This window comes from Hyaloscypha bicolor (genome assembly GCF_002865645.1).
Source record: "Hyaloscypha bicolor E unplaced genomic scaffold K444scaffold_56, whole genome shotgun sequence".
NCBI lineage: Eukaryota > Fungi > Ascomycota > Leotiomycetes > Helotiales > Hyaloscyphaceae > Hyaloscypha > Hyaloscypha bicolor.
In genome coordinates, this window is record NW_020194558.1 from 2,097,813 (window position 1) to 2,112,582 (window position 14,770).

At 49.5% G+C, this 14,770-nt stretch overlaps 6 protein-coding genes across 6 annotated transcripts; 3 read left to right on the forward strand and 3 right to left on the reverse strand.

The window, feature by feature from the left end:
- Nucleotides 1-1,189: 1,189 nt before the first annotated feature.
- On the reverse strand, nucleotides 1,190-3,000 carry K444DRAFT_642532 (NIF-domain-containing protein; the record flags this gene model as incomplete). Its single annotated transcript, XM_024884750.1, has 2 exons — nucleotides 1,190-1,780; nucleotides 1,828-3,000. 2 exons carry the CDS (start codon nucleotides 2,998-3,000, stop codon nucleotides 1,190-1,192), a joined length of 1,764 nt encoding a protein of 587 aa, XP_024738409.1.
- A 610-nt stretch (nucleotides 3,001-3,610) lies between these two features.
- K444DRAFT_526254 (uncharacterized protein) lies at nucleotides 3,611-4,534 on the forward strand (the record flags this gene model as incomplete). The annotated part of the gene is made up of 1 exon (XM_024874527.1): nucleotides 3,611-4,534. The coding sequence occupies one exon, from the start codon at nucleotides 3,611-3,613 to the stop codon at nucleotides 4,532-4,534; it is 924 nt and encodes a 307-aa protein (XP_024738410.1).
- Nucleotides 4,535-4,854: 320 nt separating this feature from the next.
- On the reverse strand, nucleotides 4,855-6,572 carry K444DRAFT_642533 (carotenoid oxygenase; the record flags this gene model as incomplete). The annotated part of the gene is made up of 2 exons (XM_024884751.1): nucleotides 4,855-5,609; nucleotides 5,660-6,572. 2 exons carry the CDS (start codon nucleotides 6,570-6,572, stop codon nucleotides 4,855-4,857), a joined length of 1,668 nt encoding a protein of 555 aa, XP_024738411.1.
- Nucleotides 6,573-7,249: 677 nt separating this feature from the next.
- On the forward strand, nucleotides 7,250-8,512 carry K444DRAFT_642534 (alcohol dehydrogenase-like protein; the record flags this gene model as incomplete). The annotated part of the gene is made up of 4 exons (XM_024884752.1): nucleotides 7,250-7,307; nucleotides 7,365-7,447; nucleotides 7,503-8,443; nucleotides 8,494-8,512. The coding sequence occupies 4 exons, from the start codon at nucleotides 7,250-7,252 to the stop codon at nucleotides 8,510-8,512; spliced, it is 1,101 nt and encodes a 366-aa protein (XP_024738412.1).
- A 602-nt stretch (nucleotides 8,513-9,114) lies between these two features.
- K444DRAFT_372048 (uncharacterized protein) lies at nucleotides 9,115-9,670 on the forward strand. The gene has a single exon (XM_024872288.1). The coding sequence runs from the start codon at nucleotides 9,276-9,278 to the stop codon at nucleotides 9,630-9,632; it is 357 nt and encodes a 118-aa protein (XP_024738413.1). The 5' UTR covers nucleotides 9,115-9,275; the 3' UTR covers nucleotides 9,633-9,670.
- Nucleotides 9,671-9,708: 38 nt separating this feature from the next.
- Nucleotides 9,709-14,232, reverse strand: K444DRAFT_526173 (aldehyde dehydrogenase; the record flags this gene model as incomplete). The annotated part of the gene is made up of 7 exons (XM_024874521.1): nucleotides 9,709-10,674; nucleotides 10,729-11,261; nucleotides 11,311-11,490; nucleotides 11,568-11,670; nucleotides 12,620-13,974; nucleotides 14,032-14,101; nucleotides 14,158-14,232. The coding sequence occupies 7 exons, from the start codon at nucleotides 14,230-14,232 to the stop codon at nucleotides 9,709-9,711; spliced, it is 3,282 nt and encodes a 1,093-aa protein (XP_024738414.1).
- Between the last annotated feature and the right edge of the window lie 538 nt (nucleotides 14,233-14,770).

Below are 14,770 nucleotides of genomic sequence, written 5' to 3' on the forward strand. Positions count from 1 at the left end.
CATTACCTCTTCGATACCTCCACCCCATACCGTCACAGGAGCTTCACCTCCTTAAGTGCATTTCACCTGCTCACAGCAGGGGTTCGTCACACATTGGAAATTATCACTACTGTACACGGTCAATACTCTGTTGACTTGGATTGAGACGGAGGTGCAATCGCTTACCCAGGAGGGCACGAACAAGTATTTGCATTATAGCAATCAGGGTAGCAGATGTAATACACCCCGTACTCTTGTCGTGCCTGAAGGGCGGCATTGGAAGGGCTAGTAGGTGCAGTGAGAGCCAGCGGAGTGAGGAAGGTGAGGAGGAGCGAGATCGTGAGGAAGCGTGCCATCTTAAGCTTGATGTTGTAGTTGTTTTGAAAGTCGGCTTATGTCTTATGAAGGGAGGGGGGGAGGTCGTGCCCTTTGCGATTAGGTGATTATGATGTTGTTTTGTTTCGGGTCGAGCATATGGGGGGAAGCTGTTCCGAGTAAGAGGAGGGTCCCAGGGTACTGGAGGGGTATTTATTTGGGCTTTAAGCGGGAGAGCATTGTGATCTTGCTATAGATAATTGATTCATTGGCTTGACTGGATGATCTATACGCAGTCCGACAACTTGGTAGAGCAGCTGCGCAACACAGGAGAGTACATCATGATCCTTTGATGTTCTTGGCTATGCGGTTGAAGGCAAACAAACAGGGGTGCAGGAGGAACGGCCCGATTTTGCTGGTGATTGGATTGAGTGATCGACAACTTGCCAGTGCAATAGCTTACATGATGAACATTTGATGTTGTAGACGATGCAACAAGAAAACGAAGCCCTCTTACTAAGAGGCAAGCGTGCTGCGCGGTTTCGTCGAGGCGAAGGTCGAGTCACCAGCTCAGCCACGAGGACATCCTTGTGTGAAGGATGGCTGCAGCCTCCCTCATCACAAACTCGTAGTCTTCACCGGCTATACACTAAGATAATGCGGGGGGCCGCGATTAACCATATTGCAAACACTATTGTACAACTGCAACTGTGCTATCAGCGACAGTGTCAGAACCTTTTCTACCCGCCCGCCTCGCTATGCGCGATTCCGTCGGAGAGAAGAGAGTAGGATGGCGATCATGAGACCAATAAGTAAAATGTACAGGAAGCTTCTCATATACTTCGTCACCACCCAACTACACACTTTGCCGAATGGTCACTCCGTCAAGTAGCAATCATTTTCCGCCGCCAAACCAACCTGTGAAGCCTGACTTCATGGCTTTGGTGGCATCTTCCTTGGCTTTCTCTTCCAGTGCTGCCTCTTCCTTCAACCACTTCTCGCCATTTTCTCGGATCTCTCTCTCCAGGGTCTCGTAGTTTCTTTGCCCTCGCTCTCTTGCTTGGTCTTGCAACATCTTCCCCTGGGCGAAGGCTTCAGATGGTGTTTGCTCGTTAGGATCCATCATCATATTTTGATGCTTGATACCCAATGCGTTACCCAAAAAACCGACACCGGAGTGTTTGGGTTTCTTCCGCTTTTCCTCGTCCAACTGCTCTTGGAACTTCTTTCGTGCCACTGCTTCGCGTTTTGCAAACTCGGTCGGAATGTGGGTTCCTTCAAACGACTTGATCGCTTTGCGAACGTCAGTGTAGGCCATGGTGTGGATGTATTCGAGGAAGGGGATGAGGGAGACGAGTTCTGTATCCTTGACGTCGCCTTCCCATGGTTTGAGTATTATGGCATTTTCGGGTTGTTTCTTGGCGTGTGCCGACTTGGTATCGATCATGATTACTTTTGATAGGTCACGGTTTAGATATGATAAATCCTGAGACTGTCAGTCTTCTGTTTTCAGCTGGATACGAATTAAATTACCTTGACATATTCGCCATTCTCGTAGAGTGTTGCCTCTCGGAACAAGGGCCAGGTGACGATGTGGTACGGATCCAATTTTCGAATGACGGGCTCTGCAATGGCCCATGGCTGACTTGTGAAGATAACCAGTTCGTAATATTGGCTTAGATATCGCAAGAAATAATCCACTCCGGGTCTTTTTGCCATTCTCCACCCATGCTCTCTCGACCACTCGCTATGGATCAATAAGTCTTCGAGGCTGACGATTAAGGTATATGGCCGCTCGAAGATTGGATCTGGATCTGGCAGAAGCTTTCGGAAAGCGGGCTCATTGTAATAGTTCAGCTGGTCACCCAACCGAGCTTTTGCACGGTTCCACATCAATCCCAAAGCCCAGCCCGATGGGGCGTCTGGGTGCATTTTCTCTTCCTGTTCTGATTCCCAATTCCTGCCCAGATATATTGTCCCACTGACTGACAGACCTGCAAACATGGCGTACATGTAGTTTGCAAACTTTAATCGTTTCCGCTCTGAGGAAGAGATATATGCTGATGCTGGGAGCTCTCCGCGACCCCTACCCCCACCTGGTGCCTGCCCTGGCTCATCCGCTTCAGTCAAGTTCAGTGGTGATGCAGTTGGTTTAGTTGCGCCAGCGGTCTCGAACTCTAACGTCGATGGGATGCCTTGTGTCAAGTCTGGCAGAGACCTAATCTTTGACTGTGCCTCTGCAGGGTCAATGGAAGATGGGGAGGAAGATTGAGGAGCTGTGTTTTCCGAGGGTGAAGCAGTGGCCTTGAACTCGTCCTGCTTTGGCGAAAACTCTTTGGCTCCACCACTATTCCGCACATTGTCTTTGGCAGCTCCCTGATCTCCTGGCTGTGGCCAGTTGCGCTCTGGTCTGGCATCGTTGCTGAATTTATCCTGGCTCTTGGAATAATCAGGCCTTCCTGACTTATCACTACTCCTTTCACCTTGCTGCGGTGATGTAAATGCTGCACCAGCCCCTTCCGGTCGTGATGGCTGAGGTGCTCCTGGAGGCCGTGAGTAATCTATCGGCTTTCTTTGACCATGATTGGTCCTGTTATTCCGTGCCATTGACCGAGTCCATATTGTCGACGAGGCTATTCGGAAAGTCGTAGGAGGCGCTCTTAACCCTGCTGTTTGCAAGGAGCGGATTACTGCTCTCGACAACATATTGAAGAAAAATAAGATAAAGCAGCAAGTAGCTTCAATAAAGAAGTTACGCTGAACGAGATGGCATCTGGCTTGTCGGGAGCTTCTTGAAGCTTGAATGAGCTCACACCAGAAATATTTTTGGTTGCTGGGCGCTAGTTTCAATACGGCTAGGCGAGCCCTTGGTCTCTAAGGACCGCCGTAGTCCGCAGAAATCTATATATTCGGAAGTCGGCCTGTGCGGGGAAACATCAAAGTTGACAGAAAGGGAGAATGACTCGAACGCTTTATTACACACCCATGGCACACAGAGCTGAACCCCCTTTCGAGATGGAAATGGCTTATTCAAGAATTGGGTGCTAGGCGACCGTGCTCCAGTAGCACGGTCACAAGAGCAACTTGATCCCGTTATACCTCGACATTCACAAACCTTGGAACCCTTTCCTCGCCCTCGCCCTCCGCCTCCGTTGGCATTGTTGTCAGTAGTTATAATTATATTATTTATTCACACCGTCCTCGAGTCCGAGCCGTCCCATAACCTTCTGAGCCCCTTCGCCCCAGCGTACGAGACCTCCCACTTTACTCGCTGCGAGACCCCAAATCGGTTGTCAATTCCATGATGACCAGAAGAATGAACCGCACAGTTGTCGTGGTTCCGCAGCTTGTTGGGAGCGTTAGCACGACACCACGATCCTTTGCATATCCCTCGGCGTACCCTTCAGAGGCTGAAGATGAGGTCGTAGCCACACCGAAGGGAGGAAATTTTCCCTTCCTCGCTCTTCCATCCGAATTGAGGAATAAGATATACTCGTTGGTATTCTCTGCCGCTCCTCTTCATCTAGATCTTGATCCTTCGATCTTCAAAATCTTCCATCGAACGCAGATGTTCGCCATCTTCCGTGTCTCACGCCAACTCTACCGCGAGGCCACACACCATTTCTTCAGCACACATACCTTCCGCCTCTTCCCGACCTATCCAGGCAGATACTTCAAGACAAAGAGACCTCTGCTAGCACGTCTGCCGGCTCAGTACCGTCAGTCCATCACGTCGCTAGAGCTGCGTCTTGGTCCCGGCTGGAATAATCCCCCACGAGGATGGGTCGTGAATGATGCATTGGGACTGGCTGACTGCACGAGCGTGCGGGTCTTGAGGATCTTCGTTGAATGCGACCCTAGCGATGCTATTTTCAAAGGCTTCCGGAAGAGTGAAGGGTTTTACGAAGAGTTCTCTGCAAGCCTTCTTGACGAGGTCATGAAAAAAGTTCCTAGTATCAAGATCGTGGAGTTCGATGCATATACCTCCGTCAAGCGGAGTGGAGATATGATGTCTGGTCTTGAACAAGTGGTGGCAAAGTATGAGGGCAAGATTGTGGAATGGGGCCGAGAGCGTGGATGGGAGAAGGAGACTGAGCAAATCTGGCTTGACGCTCTTTTGATCCATGCGGCATCCCAGAGATTAAGCAGGGCCCGTGCTGTTCTTCCCGAGAGACCAATGGCATTTGCCGTAGGAGGCGACTTTAGTTTGCTGTATGAAGGCTCGGAAGCGATAAATTGAAACGAAGCCTATTCTCAAGCACTGTCTATCACGTAACTCCTCAGCATTTGCCCTTCCTCAACTTTTGACGACTTTCCTCGCTTATTCGGAGGACGCTTAAATGTTCGTCCTTGGCTGGATCAGCAGTAGGTGCTAAGAGACGAAGAGGGCGAGTCTCCAGGAAACGGCAGACTAATGCGGAAACCTCTTGTTAAACTGCTGAAGAGCGCCCCATTTAAAGTGACCCATATACATAGCGGGGCTTGCAAACCAATTTGCTTCTTGCTGCTGAAGATAAAATCATTTTCTTCACACAAATACTCTACAATCAATGAAACCTCCTAATGAGTCGCCCCGTTTGTCTCGTTCGTCCCATTCAGGAGTCGCTCCTGCCACGGCAACGGTTTCGAAGCCGGCTTCACAGGACCAAGCTCCCCATTCTCCTTTCTCAGTTCCTGCCAAGCCTCGATATCTCTCTGGTCAACGAAGTTCCCGTGCAGACCCAGACGCAACTTGAATGGCAAGCGGACCACAGCCAATGGTCCCTTCGCAAGGTGTAAGGCATCGAAAATCAAGATATCGTTACGCAAAACGTCTAAGTGGTTCAGCAGACACATGAGATACCCATCTCCTTCAACATCCGTGTTTCTCGGTACAAAGACTGGTTCCTGGAAAGTAGTTGTCGGGCCAGCCCAGTACACATCCTTAATCCCCTCATCCCAGGTGAAATGGCCAATAGCGTTGAACAGTCCTCCGGCGGGCGAGCCACATTTCTCGAAGTCGTACTTCTTCGTGGGATCAATTTGCAACTGCCAGAAATGGTTGTACTTCTTAGTGCAAAACCTATCATCGATCCGAGAGAACTCGCCGCTGATACCGAAAAGTCGGGCTGGTTTGACATGGCTTTTGGTTTTTGCTTTGGGGTCAAAGATCCAGCGGAAAGTATCTGAGGTCAATTTATTCCGCTTTTGGAGCGACTCTCGGGGGGCATTATCTGGTGGGAAGAAGAAGAAGACATTGTCATCTGCTACAGTGAGATCGAAGACGATGTGTCCGTCTTCGTTCTCGTAGCATCCTGCAACATGGCCATGGAAACCTGAGTCTCTTAGATCAAAAGGCTTCAAAACTTGGAGTGGAGATCTTCACCGTTCTCAGACCTCAACCACACAATATCTTCCGGCTTCCCACCCCGTCTTGGCACTATTCCGTACCACTGGTCTTCGTTCGGATCCCAAGCAAAGTGATTTCCACCTTTCTTCATACGTTCAAGCGACACCTTCAATGGCGTCAAGGGAAGGACAAGATAATTCTCAGAGATACCGCAATCATGGATCATTCCACAAAACGGTGCCTTATACCAAGTCTCTTCAATCTTGACGCCATTTTTGTCGATCGTGTTGACTACAATATCACAAGAAGCATCATGACCATCACCACCAGCCTGATACCCAAAACAAACCATCTCCCCCGTCACCGGATCAATCTTTGGGTGTGCGGTAAAAGTTGGTGACACGACCTGGCCATCAAAGTCATAACGGCCAATCGTCTCCAAAGTCGCAGGATCCATGGCAAAAGGCGGGCCATCCTCCTTCATCGCCAACAACATCCCTCTCCAAAATAGCACATTGGTATTGGAAACCGTCCTGATAACGCCCTTCGCCATCTCGCTATCCGTATACAGGTTCCTGTACTTCCCAAATAGCGCCTTCCTCGCTTTCGTCTCGGCCTTAAAGCGATCAGTTTGCACATACCGATGCGTGAAATCGCAATGCCCATTTTCAAATCTGAATGCAGACACAGCACCATCGCCGCTGAACTGTATGTCATCTTCATACATGGGTGGTAACCGATGGTCGGTTTGAACGCGGTAGAAAGTCCCGTTGATGTCTTCAGGGATGGTTCCCGTGACCTCGAGATCGAAGATGTTGCCCTCAAGGCGCGAGGGTAGGTTAAAGCCTTGAAACATGCCGGTTGAAGGGAATTTGGTCTTCTTGCTGGATTTCAGGCCATTGACGTAGTTGGGCTCCTCGATGGGAGTGAAGGCGAAGAGGTGTGCCATGATCACGTGATTCACTCCCCTTTTCTCTCAAGTACTTTAGTTAGAATGAGATGATATGTGGTCGTCAGGCTTTTTCGACTGTGGGACCTTTCATTTGGCGTTATATAAACATACTATGGTATTCAATCGGGGTTGAGGAGCATTGATAGGGCCAGGAGTCAGCTCACTTTGCCTTCCTCGGAAGAATGGTGCCGACATAGTCGGCAATTCCTCATGGTAGAATACATTGTTTCTTGACTCGAGTCTAAATATCTCAGTGGATCGATCATAAAATCTACGGAGTATGTTATTAATAACCTCGGACCATTGATCTGCCGTTTCCCGAGTAAATTAATTTGTACCCGGAACCCCGCACTTCGAGATCCTTGTCTAATTCTCTCCCCCCCTAATTAAATGTAACAATGGGTCAAAGTACAGGTGTTTTTTGGTATGGCAACTGGACCGTGCCAGGCTGGTTTTGCGGGGACCCACTATTACATCTATTTAGGGGGCGGGGAGAGTTGCACCCTCATCACTTTCTATCCAACCTCCACTCCACACCAGACAATATATCAGGAAACTACTCGGGATTGATTCTGGACCATAAACACAAATTTCTCACTCAATTGAAAGACGTCTATCTCTTGTGGTCAAGGTCCTATCGCCGTTGCCCTCTTCGGAAAACCCCCGTCAGCAACATGGCTTCAGATCCTGTGAGATACGAGATTCCAAAGACCTTCAAAGCTGCAGTATATGGCAAGTAATACCTATTCCAAACATGAATTCTATGTCAAACAGCTAACGCCTCTCAAGACAACCCGGGTCACATCAGCACCAAAGTTGAAGAGCTCCCAGTCCCAGAGCCAGGACCTGGCCAAGTGCTTGTCCGTCTGACTGTAAGCTTAAAGAACCTTCTCTCAAGTTCCAAAGAGATTTTGACGCCTCTCCCAGCATTCCGGTGTCTGCCGCAGCGACCTAAGCGTTATGACCTGCGGTTGGGTAGCCCTCCCCTTTCCTGTTCCCAAAGGCCAAATCGGTGGACACGAAGGCGTAGGCATCGTGCAAAAGCTCGGACCGGGCTCCGATGTAGGCACCGTAAAGCTCGGTGATCGAGTGGGCATCAAATGGGCAGCTGCAATGTGTGGCACCTGCATGCCCTGCCGCAACGGCTTTGATGGCCATTGCACGCAGTTCAAAGTCTCCGGGTATTTCACTCCGGGAACTTTTGCTCAGTTTGCTCTTGCTCCAGCGAATTATGTAACCCCGATTCCGGAGAGTCTGGGGAGTGCTGATGCAGCGCCCATGCTGTGTGCGGGGTTGACGAGTTATTCTGCGTTGAGGAAGTGTGGTGCAAAGTCGGGAGATTGGGTTGTTGTTTCTGGTGCTGGAGGGGGTTTGGGACATCTTGCGGTGCAGATTGCGACGAGGGGGGTGGGGTATAGGGTTATTGGGCTTGATGCAGGGTCTAAGGAAGCTCTTGTCAAGGATTGTGGGGCGGAGCATTTCCTTGATATTACGAAATACACGTCCGAAGCTCTCGCGGAAGAGATCAAGAAGTTGACAGATGGGTTAGGAGCTACTTCTGTCATTGTTTGTGCGGGAGTAAATGCAGCGTATGCTCAAGCATTAGGGATGTTATCCTTTGGGGGAACGGTGGTCTGCGTTGGGATTCCAGATGGGCAGAGGAAGGAGATTGGGAATGCGTTTCCGCAACATCTTATTGGGAGCCAGAAGAAGATTGTGGGGAGCAGTATTGGGAACCAGAGGGAGGCGATTGAGGTTTTGGAGTTGGCTGCTAGGGGAGTTGTGAAGACGCATTATAAGATTGATAAGCTGGAGAACTTGACGGAGGTTTTCAAGGATATGGAGGATAACAAGATGGAGGGCAGAGTGTGAGTATTGGCGCTTTGAAGGGATTGAATTGATTGCTTACTTTTTGCAGGGTTCTAGATCTGAGATGAGCCGGTTGGAAGAGGAATTTCAATGAATTGGCATTCACGGCCTGGCGAAGGAAGTGGCGAGAGGGATCGGAGCCCAAAATGAAAGTTGTTTGAGAGCATTCTACTCGGGATGAAGTAAGCAGTGCACACCAACTAATGGACGACGGCGCTAGAATTTCCTGACTATCGACATGATTTGGAAGACTTGATTCAATGAGTGTAATCAAAATATGTTGGGACCTCAAAGGCAGGAAGCCAAGCATTCGCTCCTTCTCTCAAATCCCCAGCCCACGCTCCTCCCACCACAACGAAGAATCGCGACTTCCTTACTCGGTAACAGCCTTATAACTTCCTCGCAAATTTCCCACCCATTTCCCATCAATCTTCCATCTCCCCCTCTTCTCTTCCTCTTCATCACCACATATCAGCCTCTCTTCTCCTGTCCTCCCCACGAAACTTGATGTCAACAAGTTTGTCATCACTCACTCAATTTTGTGTCCAGCTAACTGAACCAACACCCTCTCTTCCTCAACAGAGCCACACCTCCAAACCTACCGCACACTATATGGTGAGCTCTCCTTTCCTTGCTCCTCACATCAAAACCCACCTCCAAACTTCATCTCCATCCAAAACCCCGCACATTCTTCGCGGTTCACATACATATCCATTCTCTCAATGCTGCAACCCCCACATCTACCTCGCATATTCTTTCCGGCCAATCGGAGTTCCATAGTTGAACTCCTAAACGATTGTGCATTCTGGTATACCCGGGTCACAGACAGATATGAGCACGAGACGTAGGCAAAGGCTCTTGGCACGAGAGATTTCGTCATGGCTGATTCATCGAGTTTCCGGGATCTTTTGGTGTTTGAGTACTTTGGAGGTGGTCTTGATGAGAAGCTTGATTGCAAAAACACCCGCTAACTCGCTGGCATCCCAAGAAATGCTTCATCAGCATTCTTTATCCGATCAGATCAGCCCCTCCTATGCGTTCTCAAAATTCGGGAACAACCCTCCGAAGAAATCCAAATTCGGTTGCAGCACATCGCTCGCCCCTGGCATCGAAGAGACTTCCATGTCCATGTTCATGTATAAGTCCATGTCCATCAGGAAGGAATCACCAAGATTACCAGATCCTTGAAACGTTGCTGTCTGCTCGGGATAACTATTGTTCCTGATCTGGAGTCAGTCACGGTTCACAGAGGACATGGAACCACTTACGGATCAAATTCTGGCCACAAGTTCGAGAGAGTGGCTTGCTGTGCAAAGTCCACCTTCACATCTGTGTCGTTCGACTCGCTCTTAATTCCAAGTTGAGCGAGTCGAGTTGGGAGTTCTTGCACCACACTTCTGCAGAATCCGACTTGTTCCATGTTCTCAAGCATCGAGACGCAAGCCCCAATATCTCGACGAAGATCTTGAGATTCTGATTTTGCAAGTCCGAGGGCTAGAATCATGATGACCTTCAGAGTGCACACGCAGTCGAATGTGATCAGGCTAGAGATGCTTTGGTCTGTTGACATGGTTTTGATTACGACCACAGCGTTCCTGGCTGCATCGAGGCAGATCTTGCTGAGCTTCTCGAACCAGGTTCTCTTTGGGTGGTTCAAAGTTGAGCCTTTGATCACGAGGTACAGCAGGAATGGCTGTGAAAGGAGCATCATGGCGTTCCAGTAATTCAAGTGAAGAATACCAATTGACCGCCTGTGCGTTGGAGCAACCGGGACTCCCCACTTGAGATGAGATGGCATTTCTGCTTGCCATCGCTGAAGTGAAGAGACATAGCTTGTGACTTTGGAAAAGGATATTGTCCTTGAATCTGAAGATCGTTCTGGGTATATTGTTTGGATGATCTCTCGTTTCAGACGATTAAGGGATGTTGAGACTGAGAGGCAGCCAAGTGGGGTATTCGTCCCGGGATTTAGTACCTGCTCAGATGGCAAGGGAGTTTGAATCCGGAGACTCCTTTCATCGCTGACACAGGGACTTCCGCACCGCGAAGCAATCTCCTGGTCCATAATATAAAGCGTCCACCAGATTCTTCGATTTATTTGTTTCGTCACTGGGCTCTGATTTGTGGGTGATTTGTCATGTTGGAAGCCAAGTGAAAATGCAATCTGCATTGCAGTTCCCATGTAGAGATACGAGGTGATCCGGAATCTGAAAGTGAGCAGAGCCACACTCTATCATTTGGTAAATAATAAGTCTTCATTGTTTAAGTCGACAGAGAAACTCACTAGAATTGCAAGGGCCCGGATGCTATCGATGTCTGCCTCATCATGAACAGCCGGAACCAGCGCTTTCGCCAGAGCCAAATACCCCTCAGAGGTTTTTGCGTCCGAAACCAGCCGTGTCTCTGGAGAAATGAAGTCGTTTAAGGGAGAGTTCTGCGAGTTTTCATTTGAAGCTGCTCCAAGTGCGAATATAGCATAGAGAGAGCAAAGCCATGAACTTGTGGCCATCCCACCGCCCGTGACATATGTATCATCCAACCTCGCATGGAACTGTTCAATCGGATACAGCCAATATATGCAATGAACTTCTTCAAAGAATCGAGCAACGTAATAATCGCAATATTCGCGAGGAGGGAGGTAGGGATGTGTTGGTGAGGCGGCTTCGTAGAGGAGCTTAGGTCTCTCGGGTTTCTGAGGAGGAAAGTTCTCTTTGGGTGGAGGGATGATCTTCGAATCTTCTACTTCGGGGCTCGGTGCGTCTTTCATTGTACATACTGCTGAATTGAAGGCAATCTCGGAGTACGCTCCAACGTAGCCTGCACAGGTGTCAGCCAGTGTCTATTCGTACTTCAAAATGCCACGAACGGTATTCTCCAAGTGAGTCCTGCATCAAACACCCCAGCTGCTCATGTAAGTCTGCAATCTCTTCAGTATCCGCTTCCGAGTCATTCTGAACGGCGTCCTCCGATCCTGGCGAGTCATCTGTCGTCTTCGAATCACGCCGTTGTGTCTGTTGTTGAGTATTTGTTGTATCAATTTGGAGGTCTTTGGCTATTGACCTCAAAGTTTCAAGATTAAGTTCTTCCTTTTGTACGAAGTGGCGGAGAATCTGCATAGAGCACCGATACTCCTCCTCGGAAACGTGATAATATGGTCTTTGTTTTGGTCGAGTGGCCACTCCACACTCGGCACCGATGTGTGCACAGTATCTGCAAGGTCCAGGGACTGCGAAACACTTAGCTACAGCACTGAGGATTTTGTACCTCGAGACAAAGCCGTTATCAAATTCAAACTTTTCCATTCTATTGGCAGATATGGGGGGACACACTTGGATCAATGCACTGTTAAATAGGGTCAGCCCTATTTTCGAGAATGGGGTTAAGGGAGGCAGAACGGACTTTGGTCTTCCTGCTCTTACAACGATCGCAGCTCTTGGGCGTGCGAACTTTCTTGACTTTCATCTGGGTGCCATTGGCACTGGAAAGGCTTGCCTTTCTGCTATCTGTCACTCGGTTTTCTGTCATTGCTGTTGTTCATGCTTGATGGAGAGAGACGTCTTGTCAAGCTGAAGATGAGTAGGAGCAAAATGCCAGGCAGACATGTGCCATTCTTCAGCTCTCTCGTGGGTCGTGGGTCGTGAGACGCGTTGTCTGCTGGAGCCAAATCCAGACCAACGGGAAAGTGGTGGCGGTGGGGGAAAATATTTCGGGGAGGAAGTGGAGCAGAAGGGGACAGCGGGCACAGGCGCAGGCGCAGGCGCCGGTGCTGGCGTTGGATGTGTTGTATGCGGAATAGCCCCAATGCGTGCGGGGAAGGATACCCCTGTCGCACACAGAAGACCCCTGCTGAGAATCCCACAGGGGGGAGGCGGGGGAGGCGGGGGGTGGAGTCTAGGACGGATTGAGACTCTTGCGCGGGGTTGCAGCTCGGGAGTTCTCACAGCAGTGAGTGTGAGATTCGGATGAAAATATACCCCGAAGCCAGCTTCAAGTACAAAGGAAACTTTGGGAGTTGCGAAAAGTGAAGGTGTTTGTGAGTTTGATATGGATATGGATGCCGTGATAAGCACCGCTCCCCGTCAGCCTGAATCCCCGCCGAGGACGTGCCCTGCACAATCTATCTCGCAGCCTGCCGGATCCGGGCATCTTGCTTACGAATCAATCTTGATGATCACCGACTTGGTCTCTAAGAAATGATCCAAGCTGTGGTGTAAGCCTTCCCTCCCCAGTCCAGACCCTTTATACCCTCCAAACGGCGTGTCCTTTCCTGTCGTGGGGCTCGTACAGTTGACGCCCACGGTTCCTGCCTCCAGTCCCTTCGCAAACCTCATCGCTCGGTCGATATTCTTGGTGAACACTGCGGCATACAGTCCGTACTCGGTGTTGTTCGCCTTGGCCATGACTTCCTCCTCGGTTTTGAAGATATTGATGTTGACGACGGGCCCGAACACCTCCTCTCTCATAATCACCGAATCTTCTGGCGTGTCTGTGAAGATTGTCGGTGCGACAAAATATCCATTCTCACGAGAATCCGGGTTGCCTCCCATAATCAACTTCCCATCCTTCTTGCCGATTTCGAGATACTTGAGCACGTTTTCGTACTGCACTTTATCTGCCTGCGGACCATGATTCGTTTCCTTGAGCGTCGGGTCGCCGACTTTGACGGGCCCGAACTTTTCCTTGAACAATGCGATGAATTTTTCTGCTATCGTATCCTGGACATATACGCGAGAGGTCGCCATACAGGTCTGCCCGCTGTTGGTTTGCACTGAGTATTGGGTTGCCTGAGCCGCTGCTTCGAGATCAGCGTCTTCGAATACGATTGCTGGGGATTTCCCGCCTAGCTCTAGAAAGACTGGTTTCAAGTTCGACTTTGATGATGCCTGTTGGATGAGTCTTCCCGTTCGAGTTGATCCTGTGAACGACAGTGCTCGCACGTCCATGTGGTGGCTGAGAACTGAGCCGGAGACATTGCCGAATCCAGTCACTATGTTGATAACTCCTGGCGGAAATCCTGCTTCCTTGATGAAATGGCCAATTCTAGCAGACTGTTTGAAAGTCAATAAATATACTCTCGTGGGGTTAGTTATACTTGCAGCCAGAGGAGCCTTTTCACTGCTCTTCAATACCACAGTATTACCAACCGCGAGAGCAGGAGCCGCCTTCTTCGCAAAGAAAAGTAACGGAACGTTCCAAGGGATAATAACACCAACAACACCATACGGTTGCCTAAAAGTCAAGTTCACAAAGCCCGGCATATTCAGACTGCTCGTGCCCTGAACATCATATCCACTCTCCGAATAATAATCAAACAGCCACGAGAATGCAGGTCCATCAATAAAAGTCGAGACCGGTTTCCCCATAGACAAAGCTTCAAGTCTCGCCAGTTCATCGTTGTGCTCTCGAACCAGTGCTGCCAGTTTCTTAAAGCACGAGGAGCGCTCCTCGACGGTTAGAGCCGCCCAGGCTGGCTGGGCTGCTTTTGCAGAGGCGACTGCACGGTCTACGTCTTCTTCTGAGGCTTCGAAAACTATTCCAGGCCTCTGTTAAACCAAATTCCTCTCTTAGAAATTGGGGGAAATCGTACCTTTTGCGACTACCGCATGAGTCTTCGGTGATAGTAAACCGAAGGCCTTGCCATTTGAAGACTCGACATACTATATAAAGCTCAAATTTCAGCAAATCTTCGAAGGAGATAAGAGGATTTACCAACCTCTCCATTGATAAAAAGCCTAGTCTCAATCTCCTTGAGGGGATCCGAAGCTTGGTGGCCGTTCGTACCAGTCATGTTGAGCTAGTGTGCGTTGAAGCTGTCCAGAAGGAACGAGGTATAAAGCTCTTCAGTGGGGAGGAAATCGGACTGAACATTTTGGAATGCCCCCAATGGCTTCGGCTGATATTACCAAGCACGGCTGGAGAAATGGGGTAAAGTGCTCACTTCATGCAGCCACTATAAAAATGGATCCCAGGTCATGTGATGGGCCATATACTCTCGGTTCCATTCTCCCGATGAACCCCGTTGGAACATGACTTCGGCAGTGAGAAGTGAATGAAAGTGTTGGAGGGAGAGAAAAGTGTCATTCGGGTACATCCAGTCGAGAAATTGCCCCCGGATAGCTTGTCCTCATTCTTGTGGCTGCTATGTAACCAATAGCTCCCCTCAACTACCGGGGACGGAGTGGAGTATCCCTGCAGTTGCCACGGCCACAACATACTTCGTACCTTTTATGAGCTTGAGCTTGAGCCTGAGCTTCCTTACACTTTCGAGCTTCTAGACCATTTTCGAGATACCTCAAACCCGATTCTTAGTTCTGAGCCAAACCTCT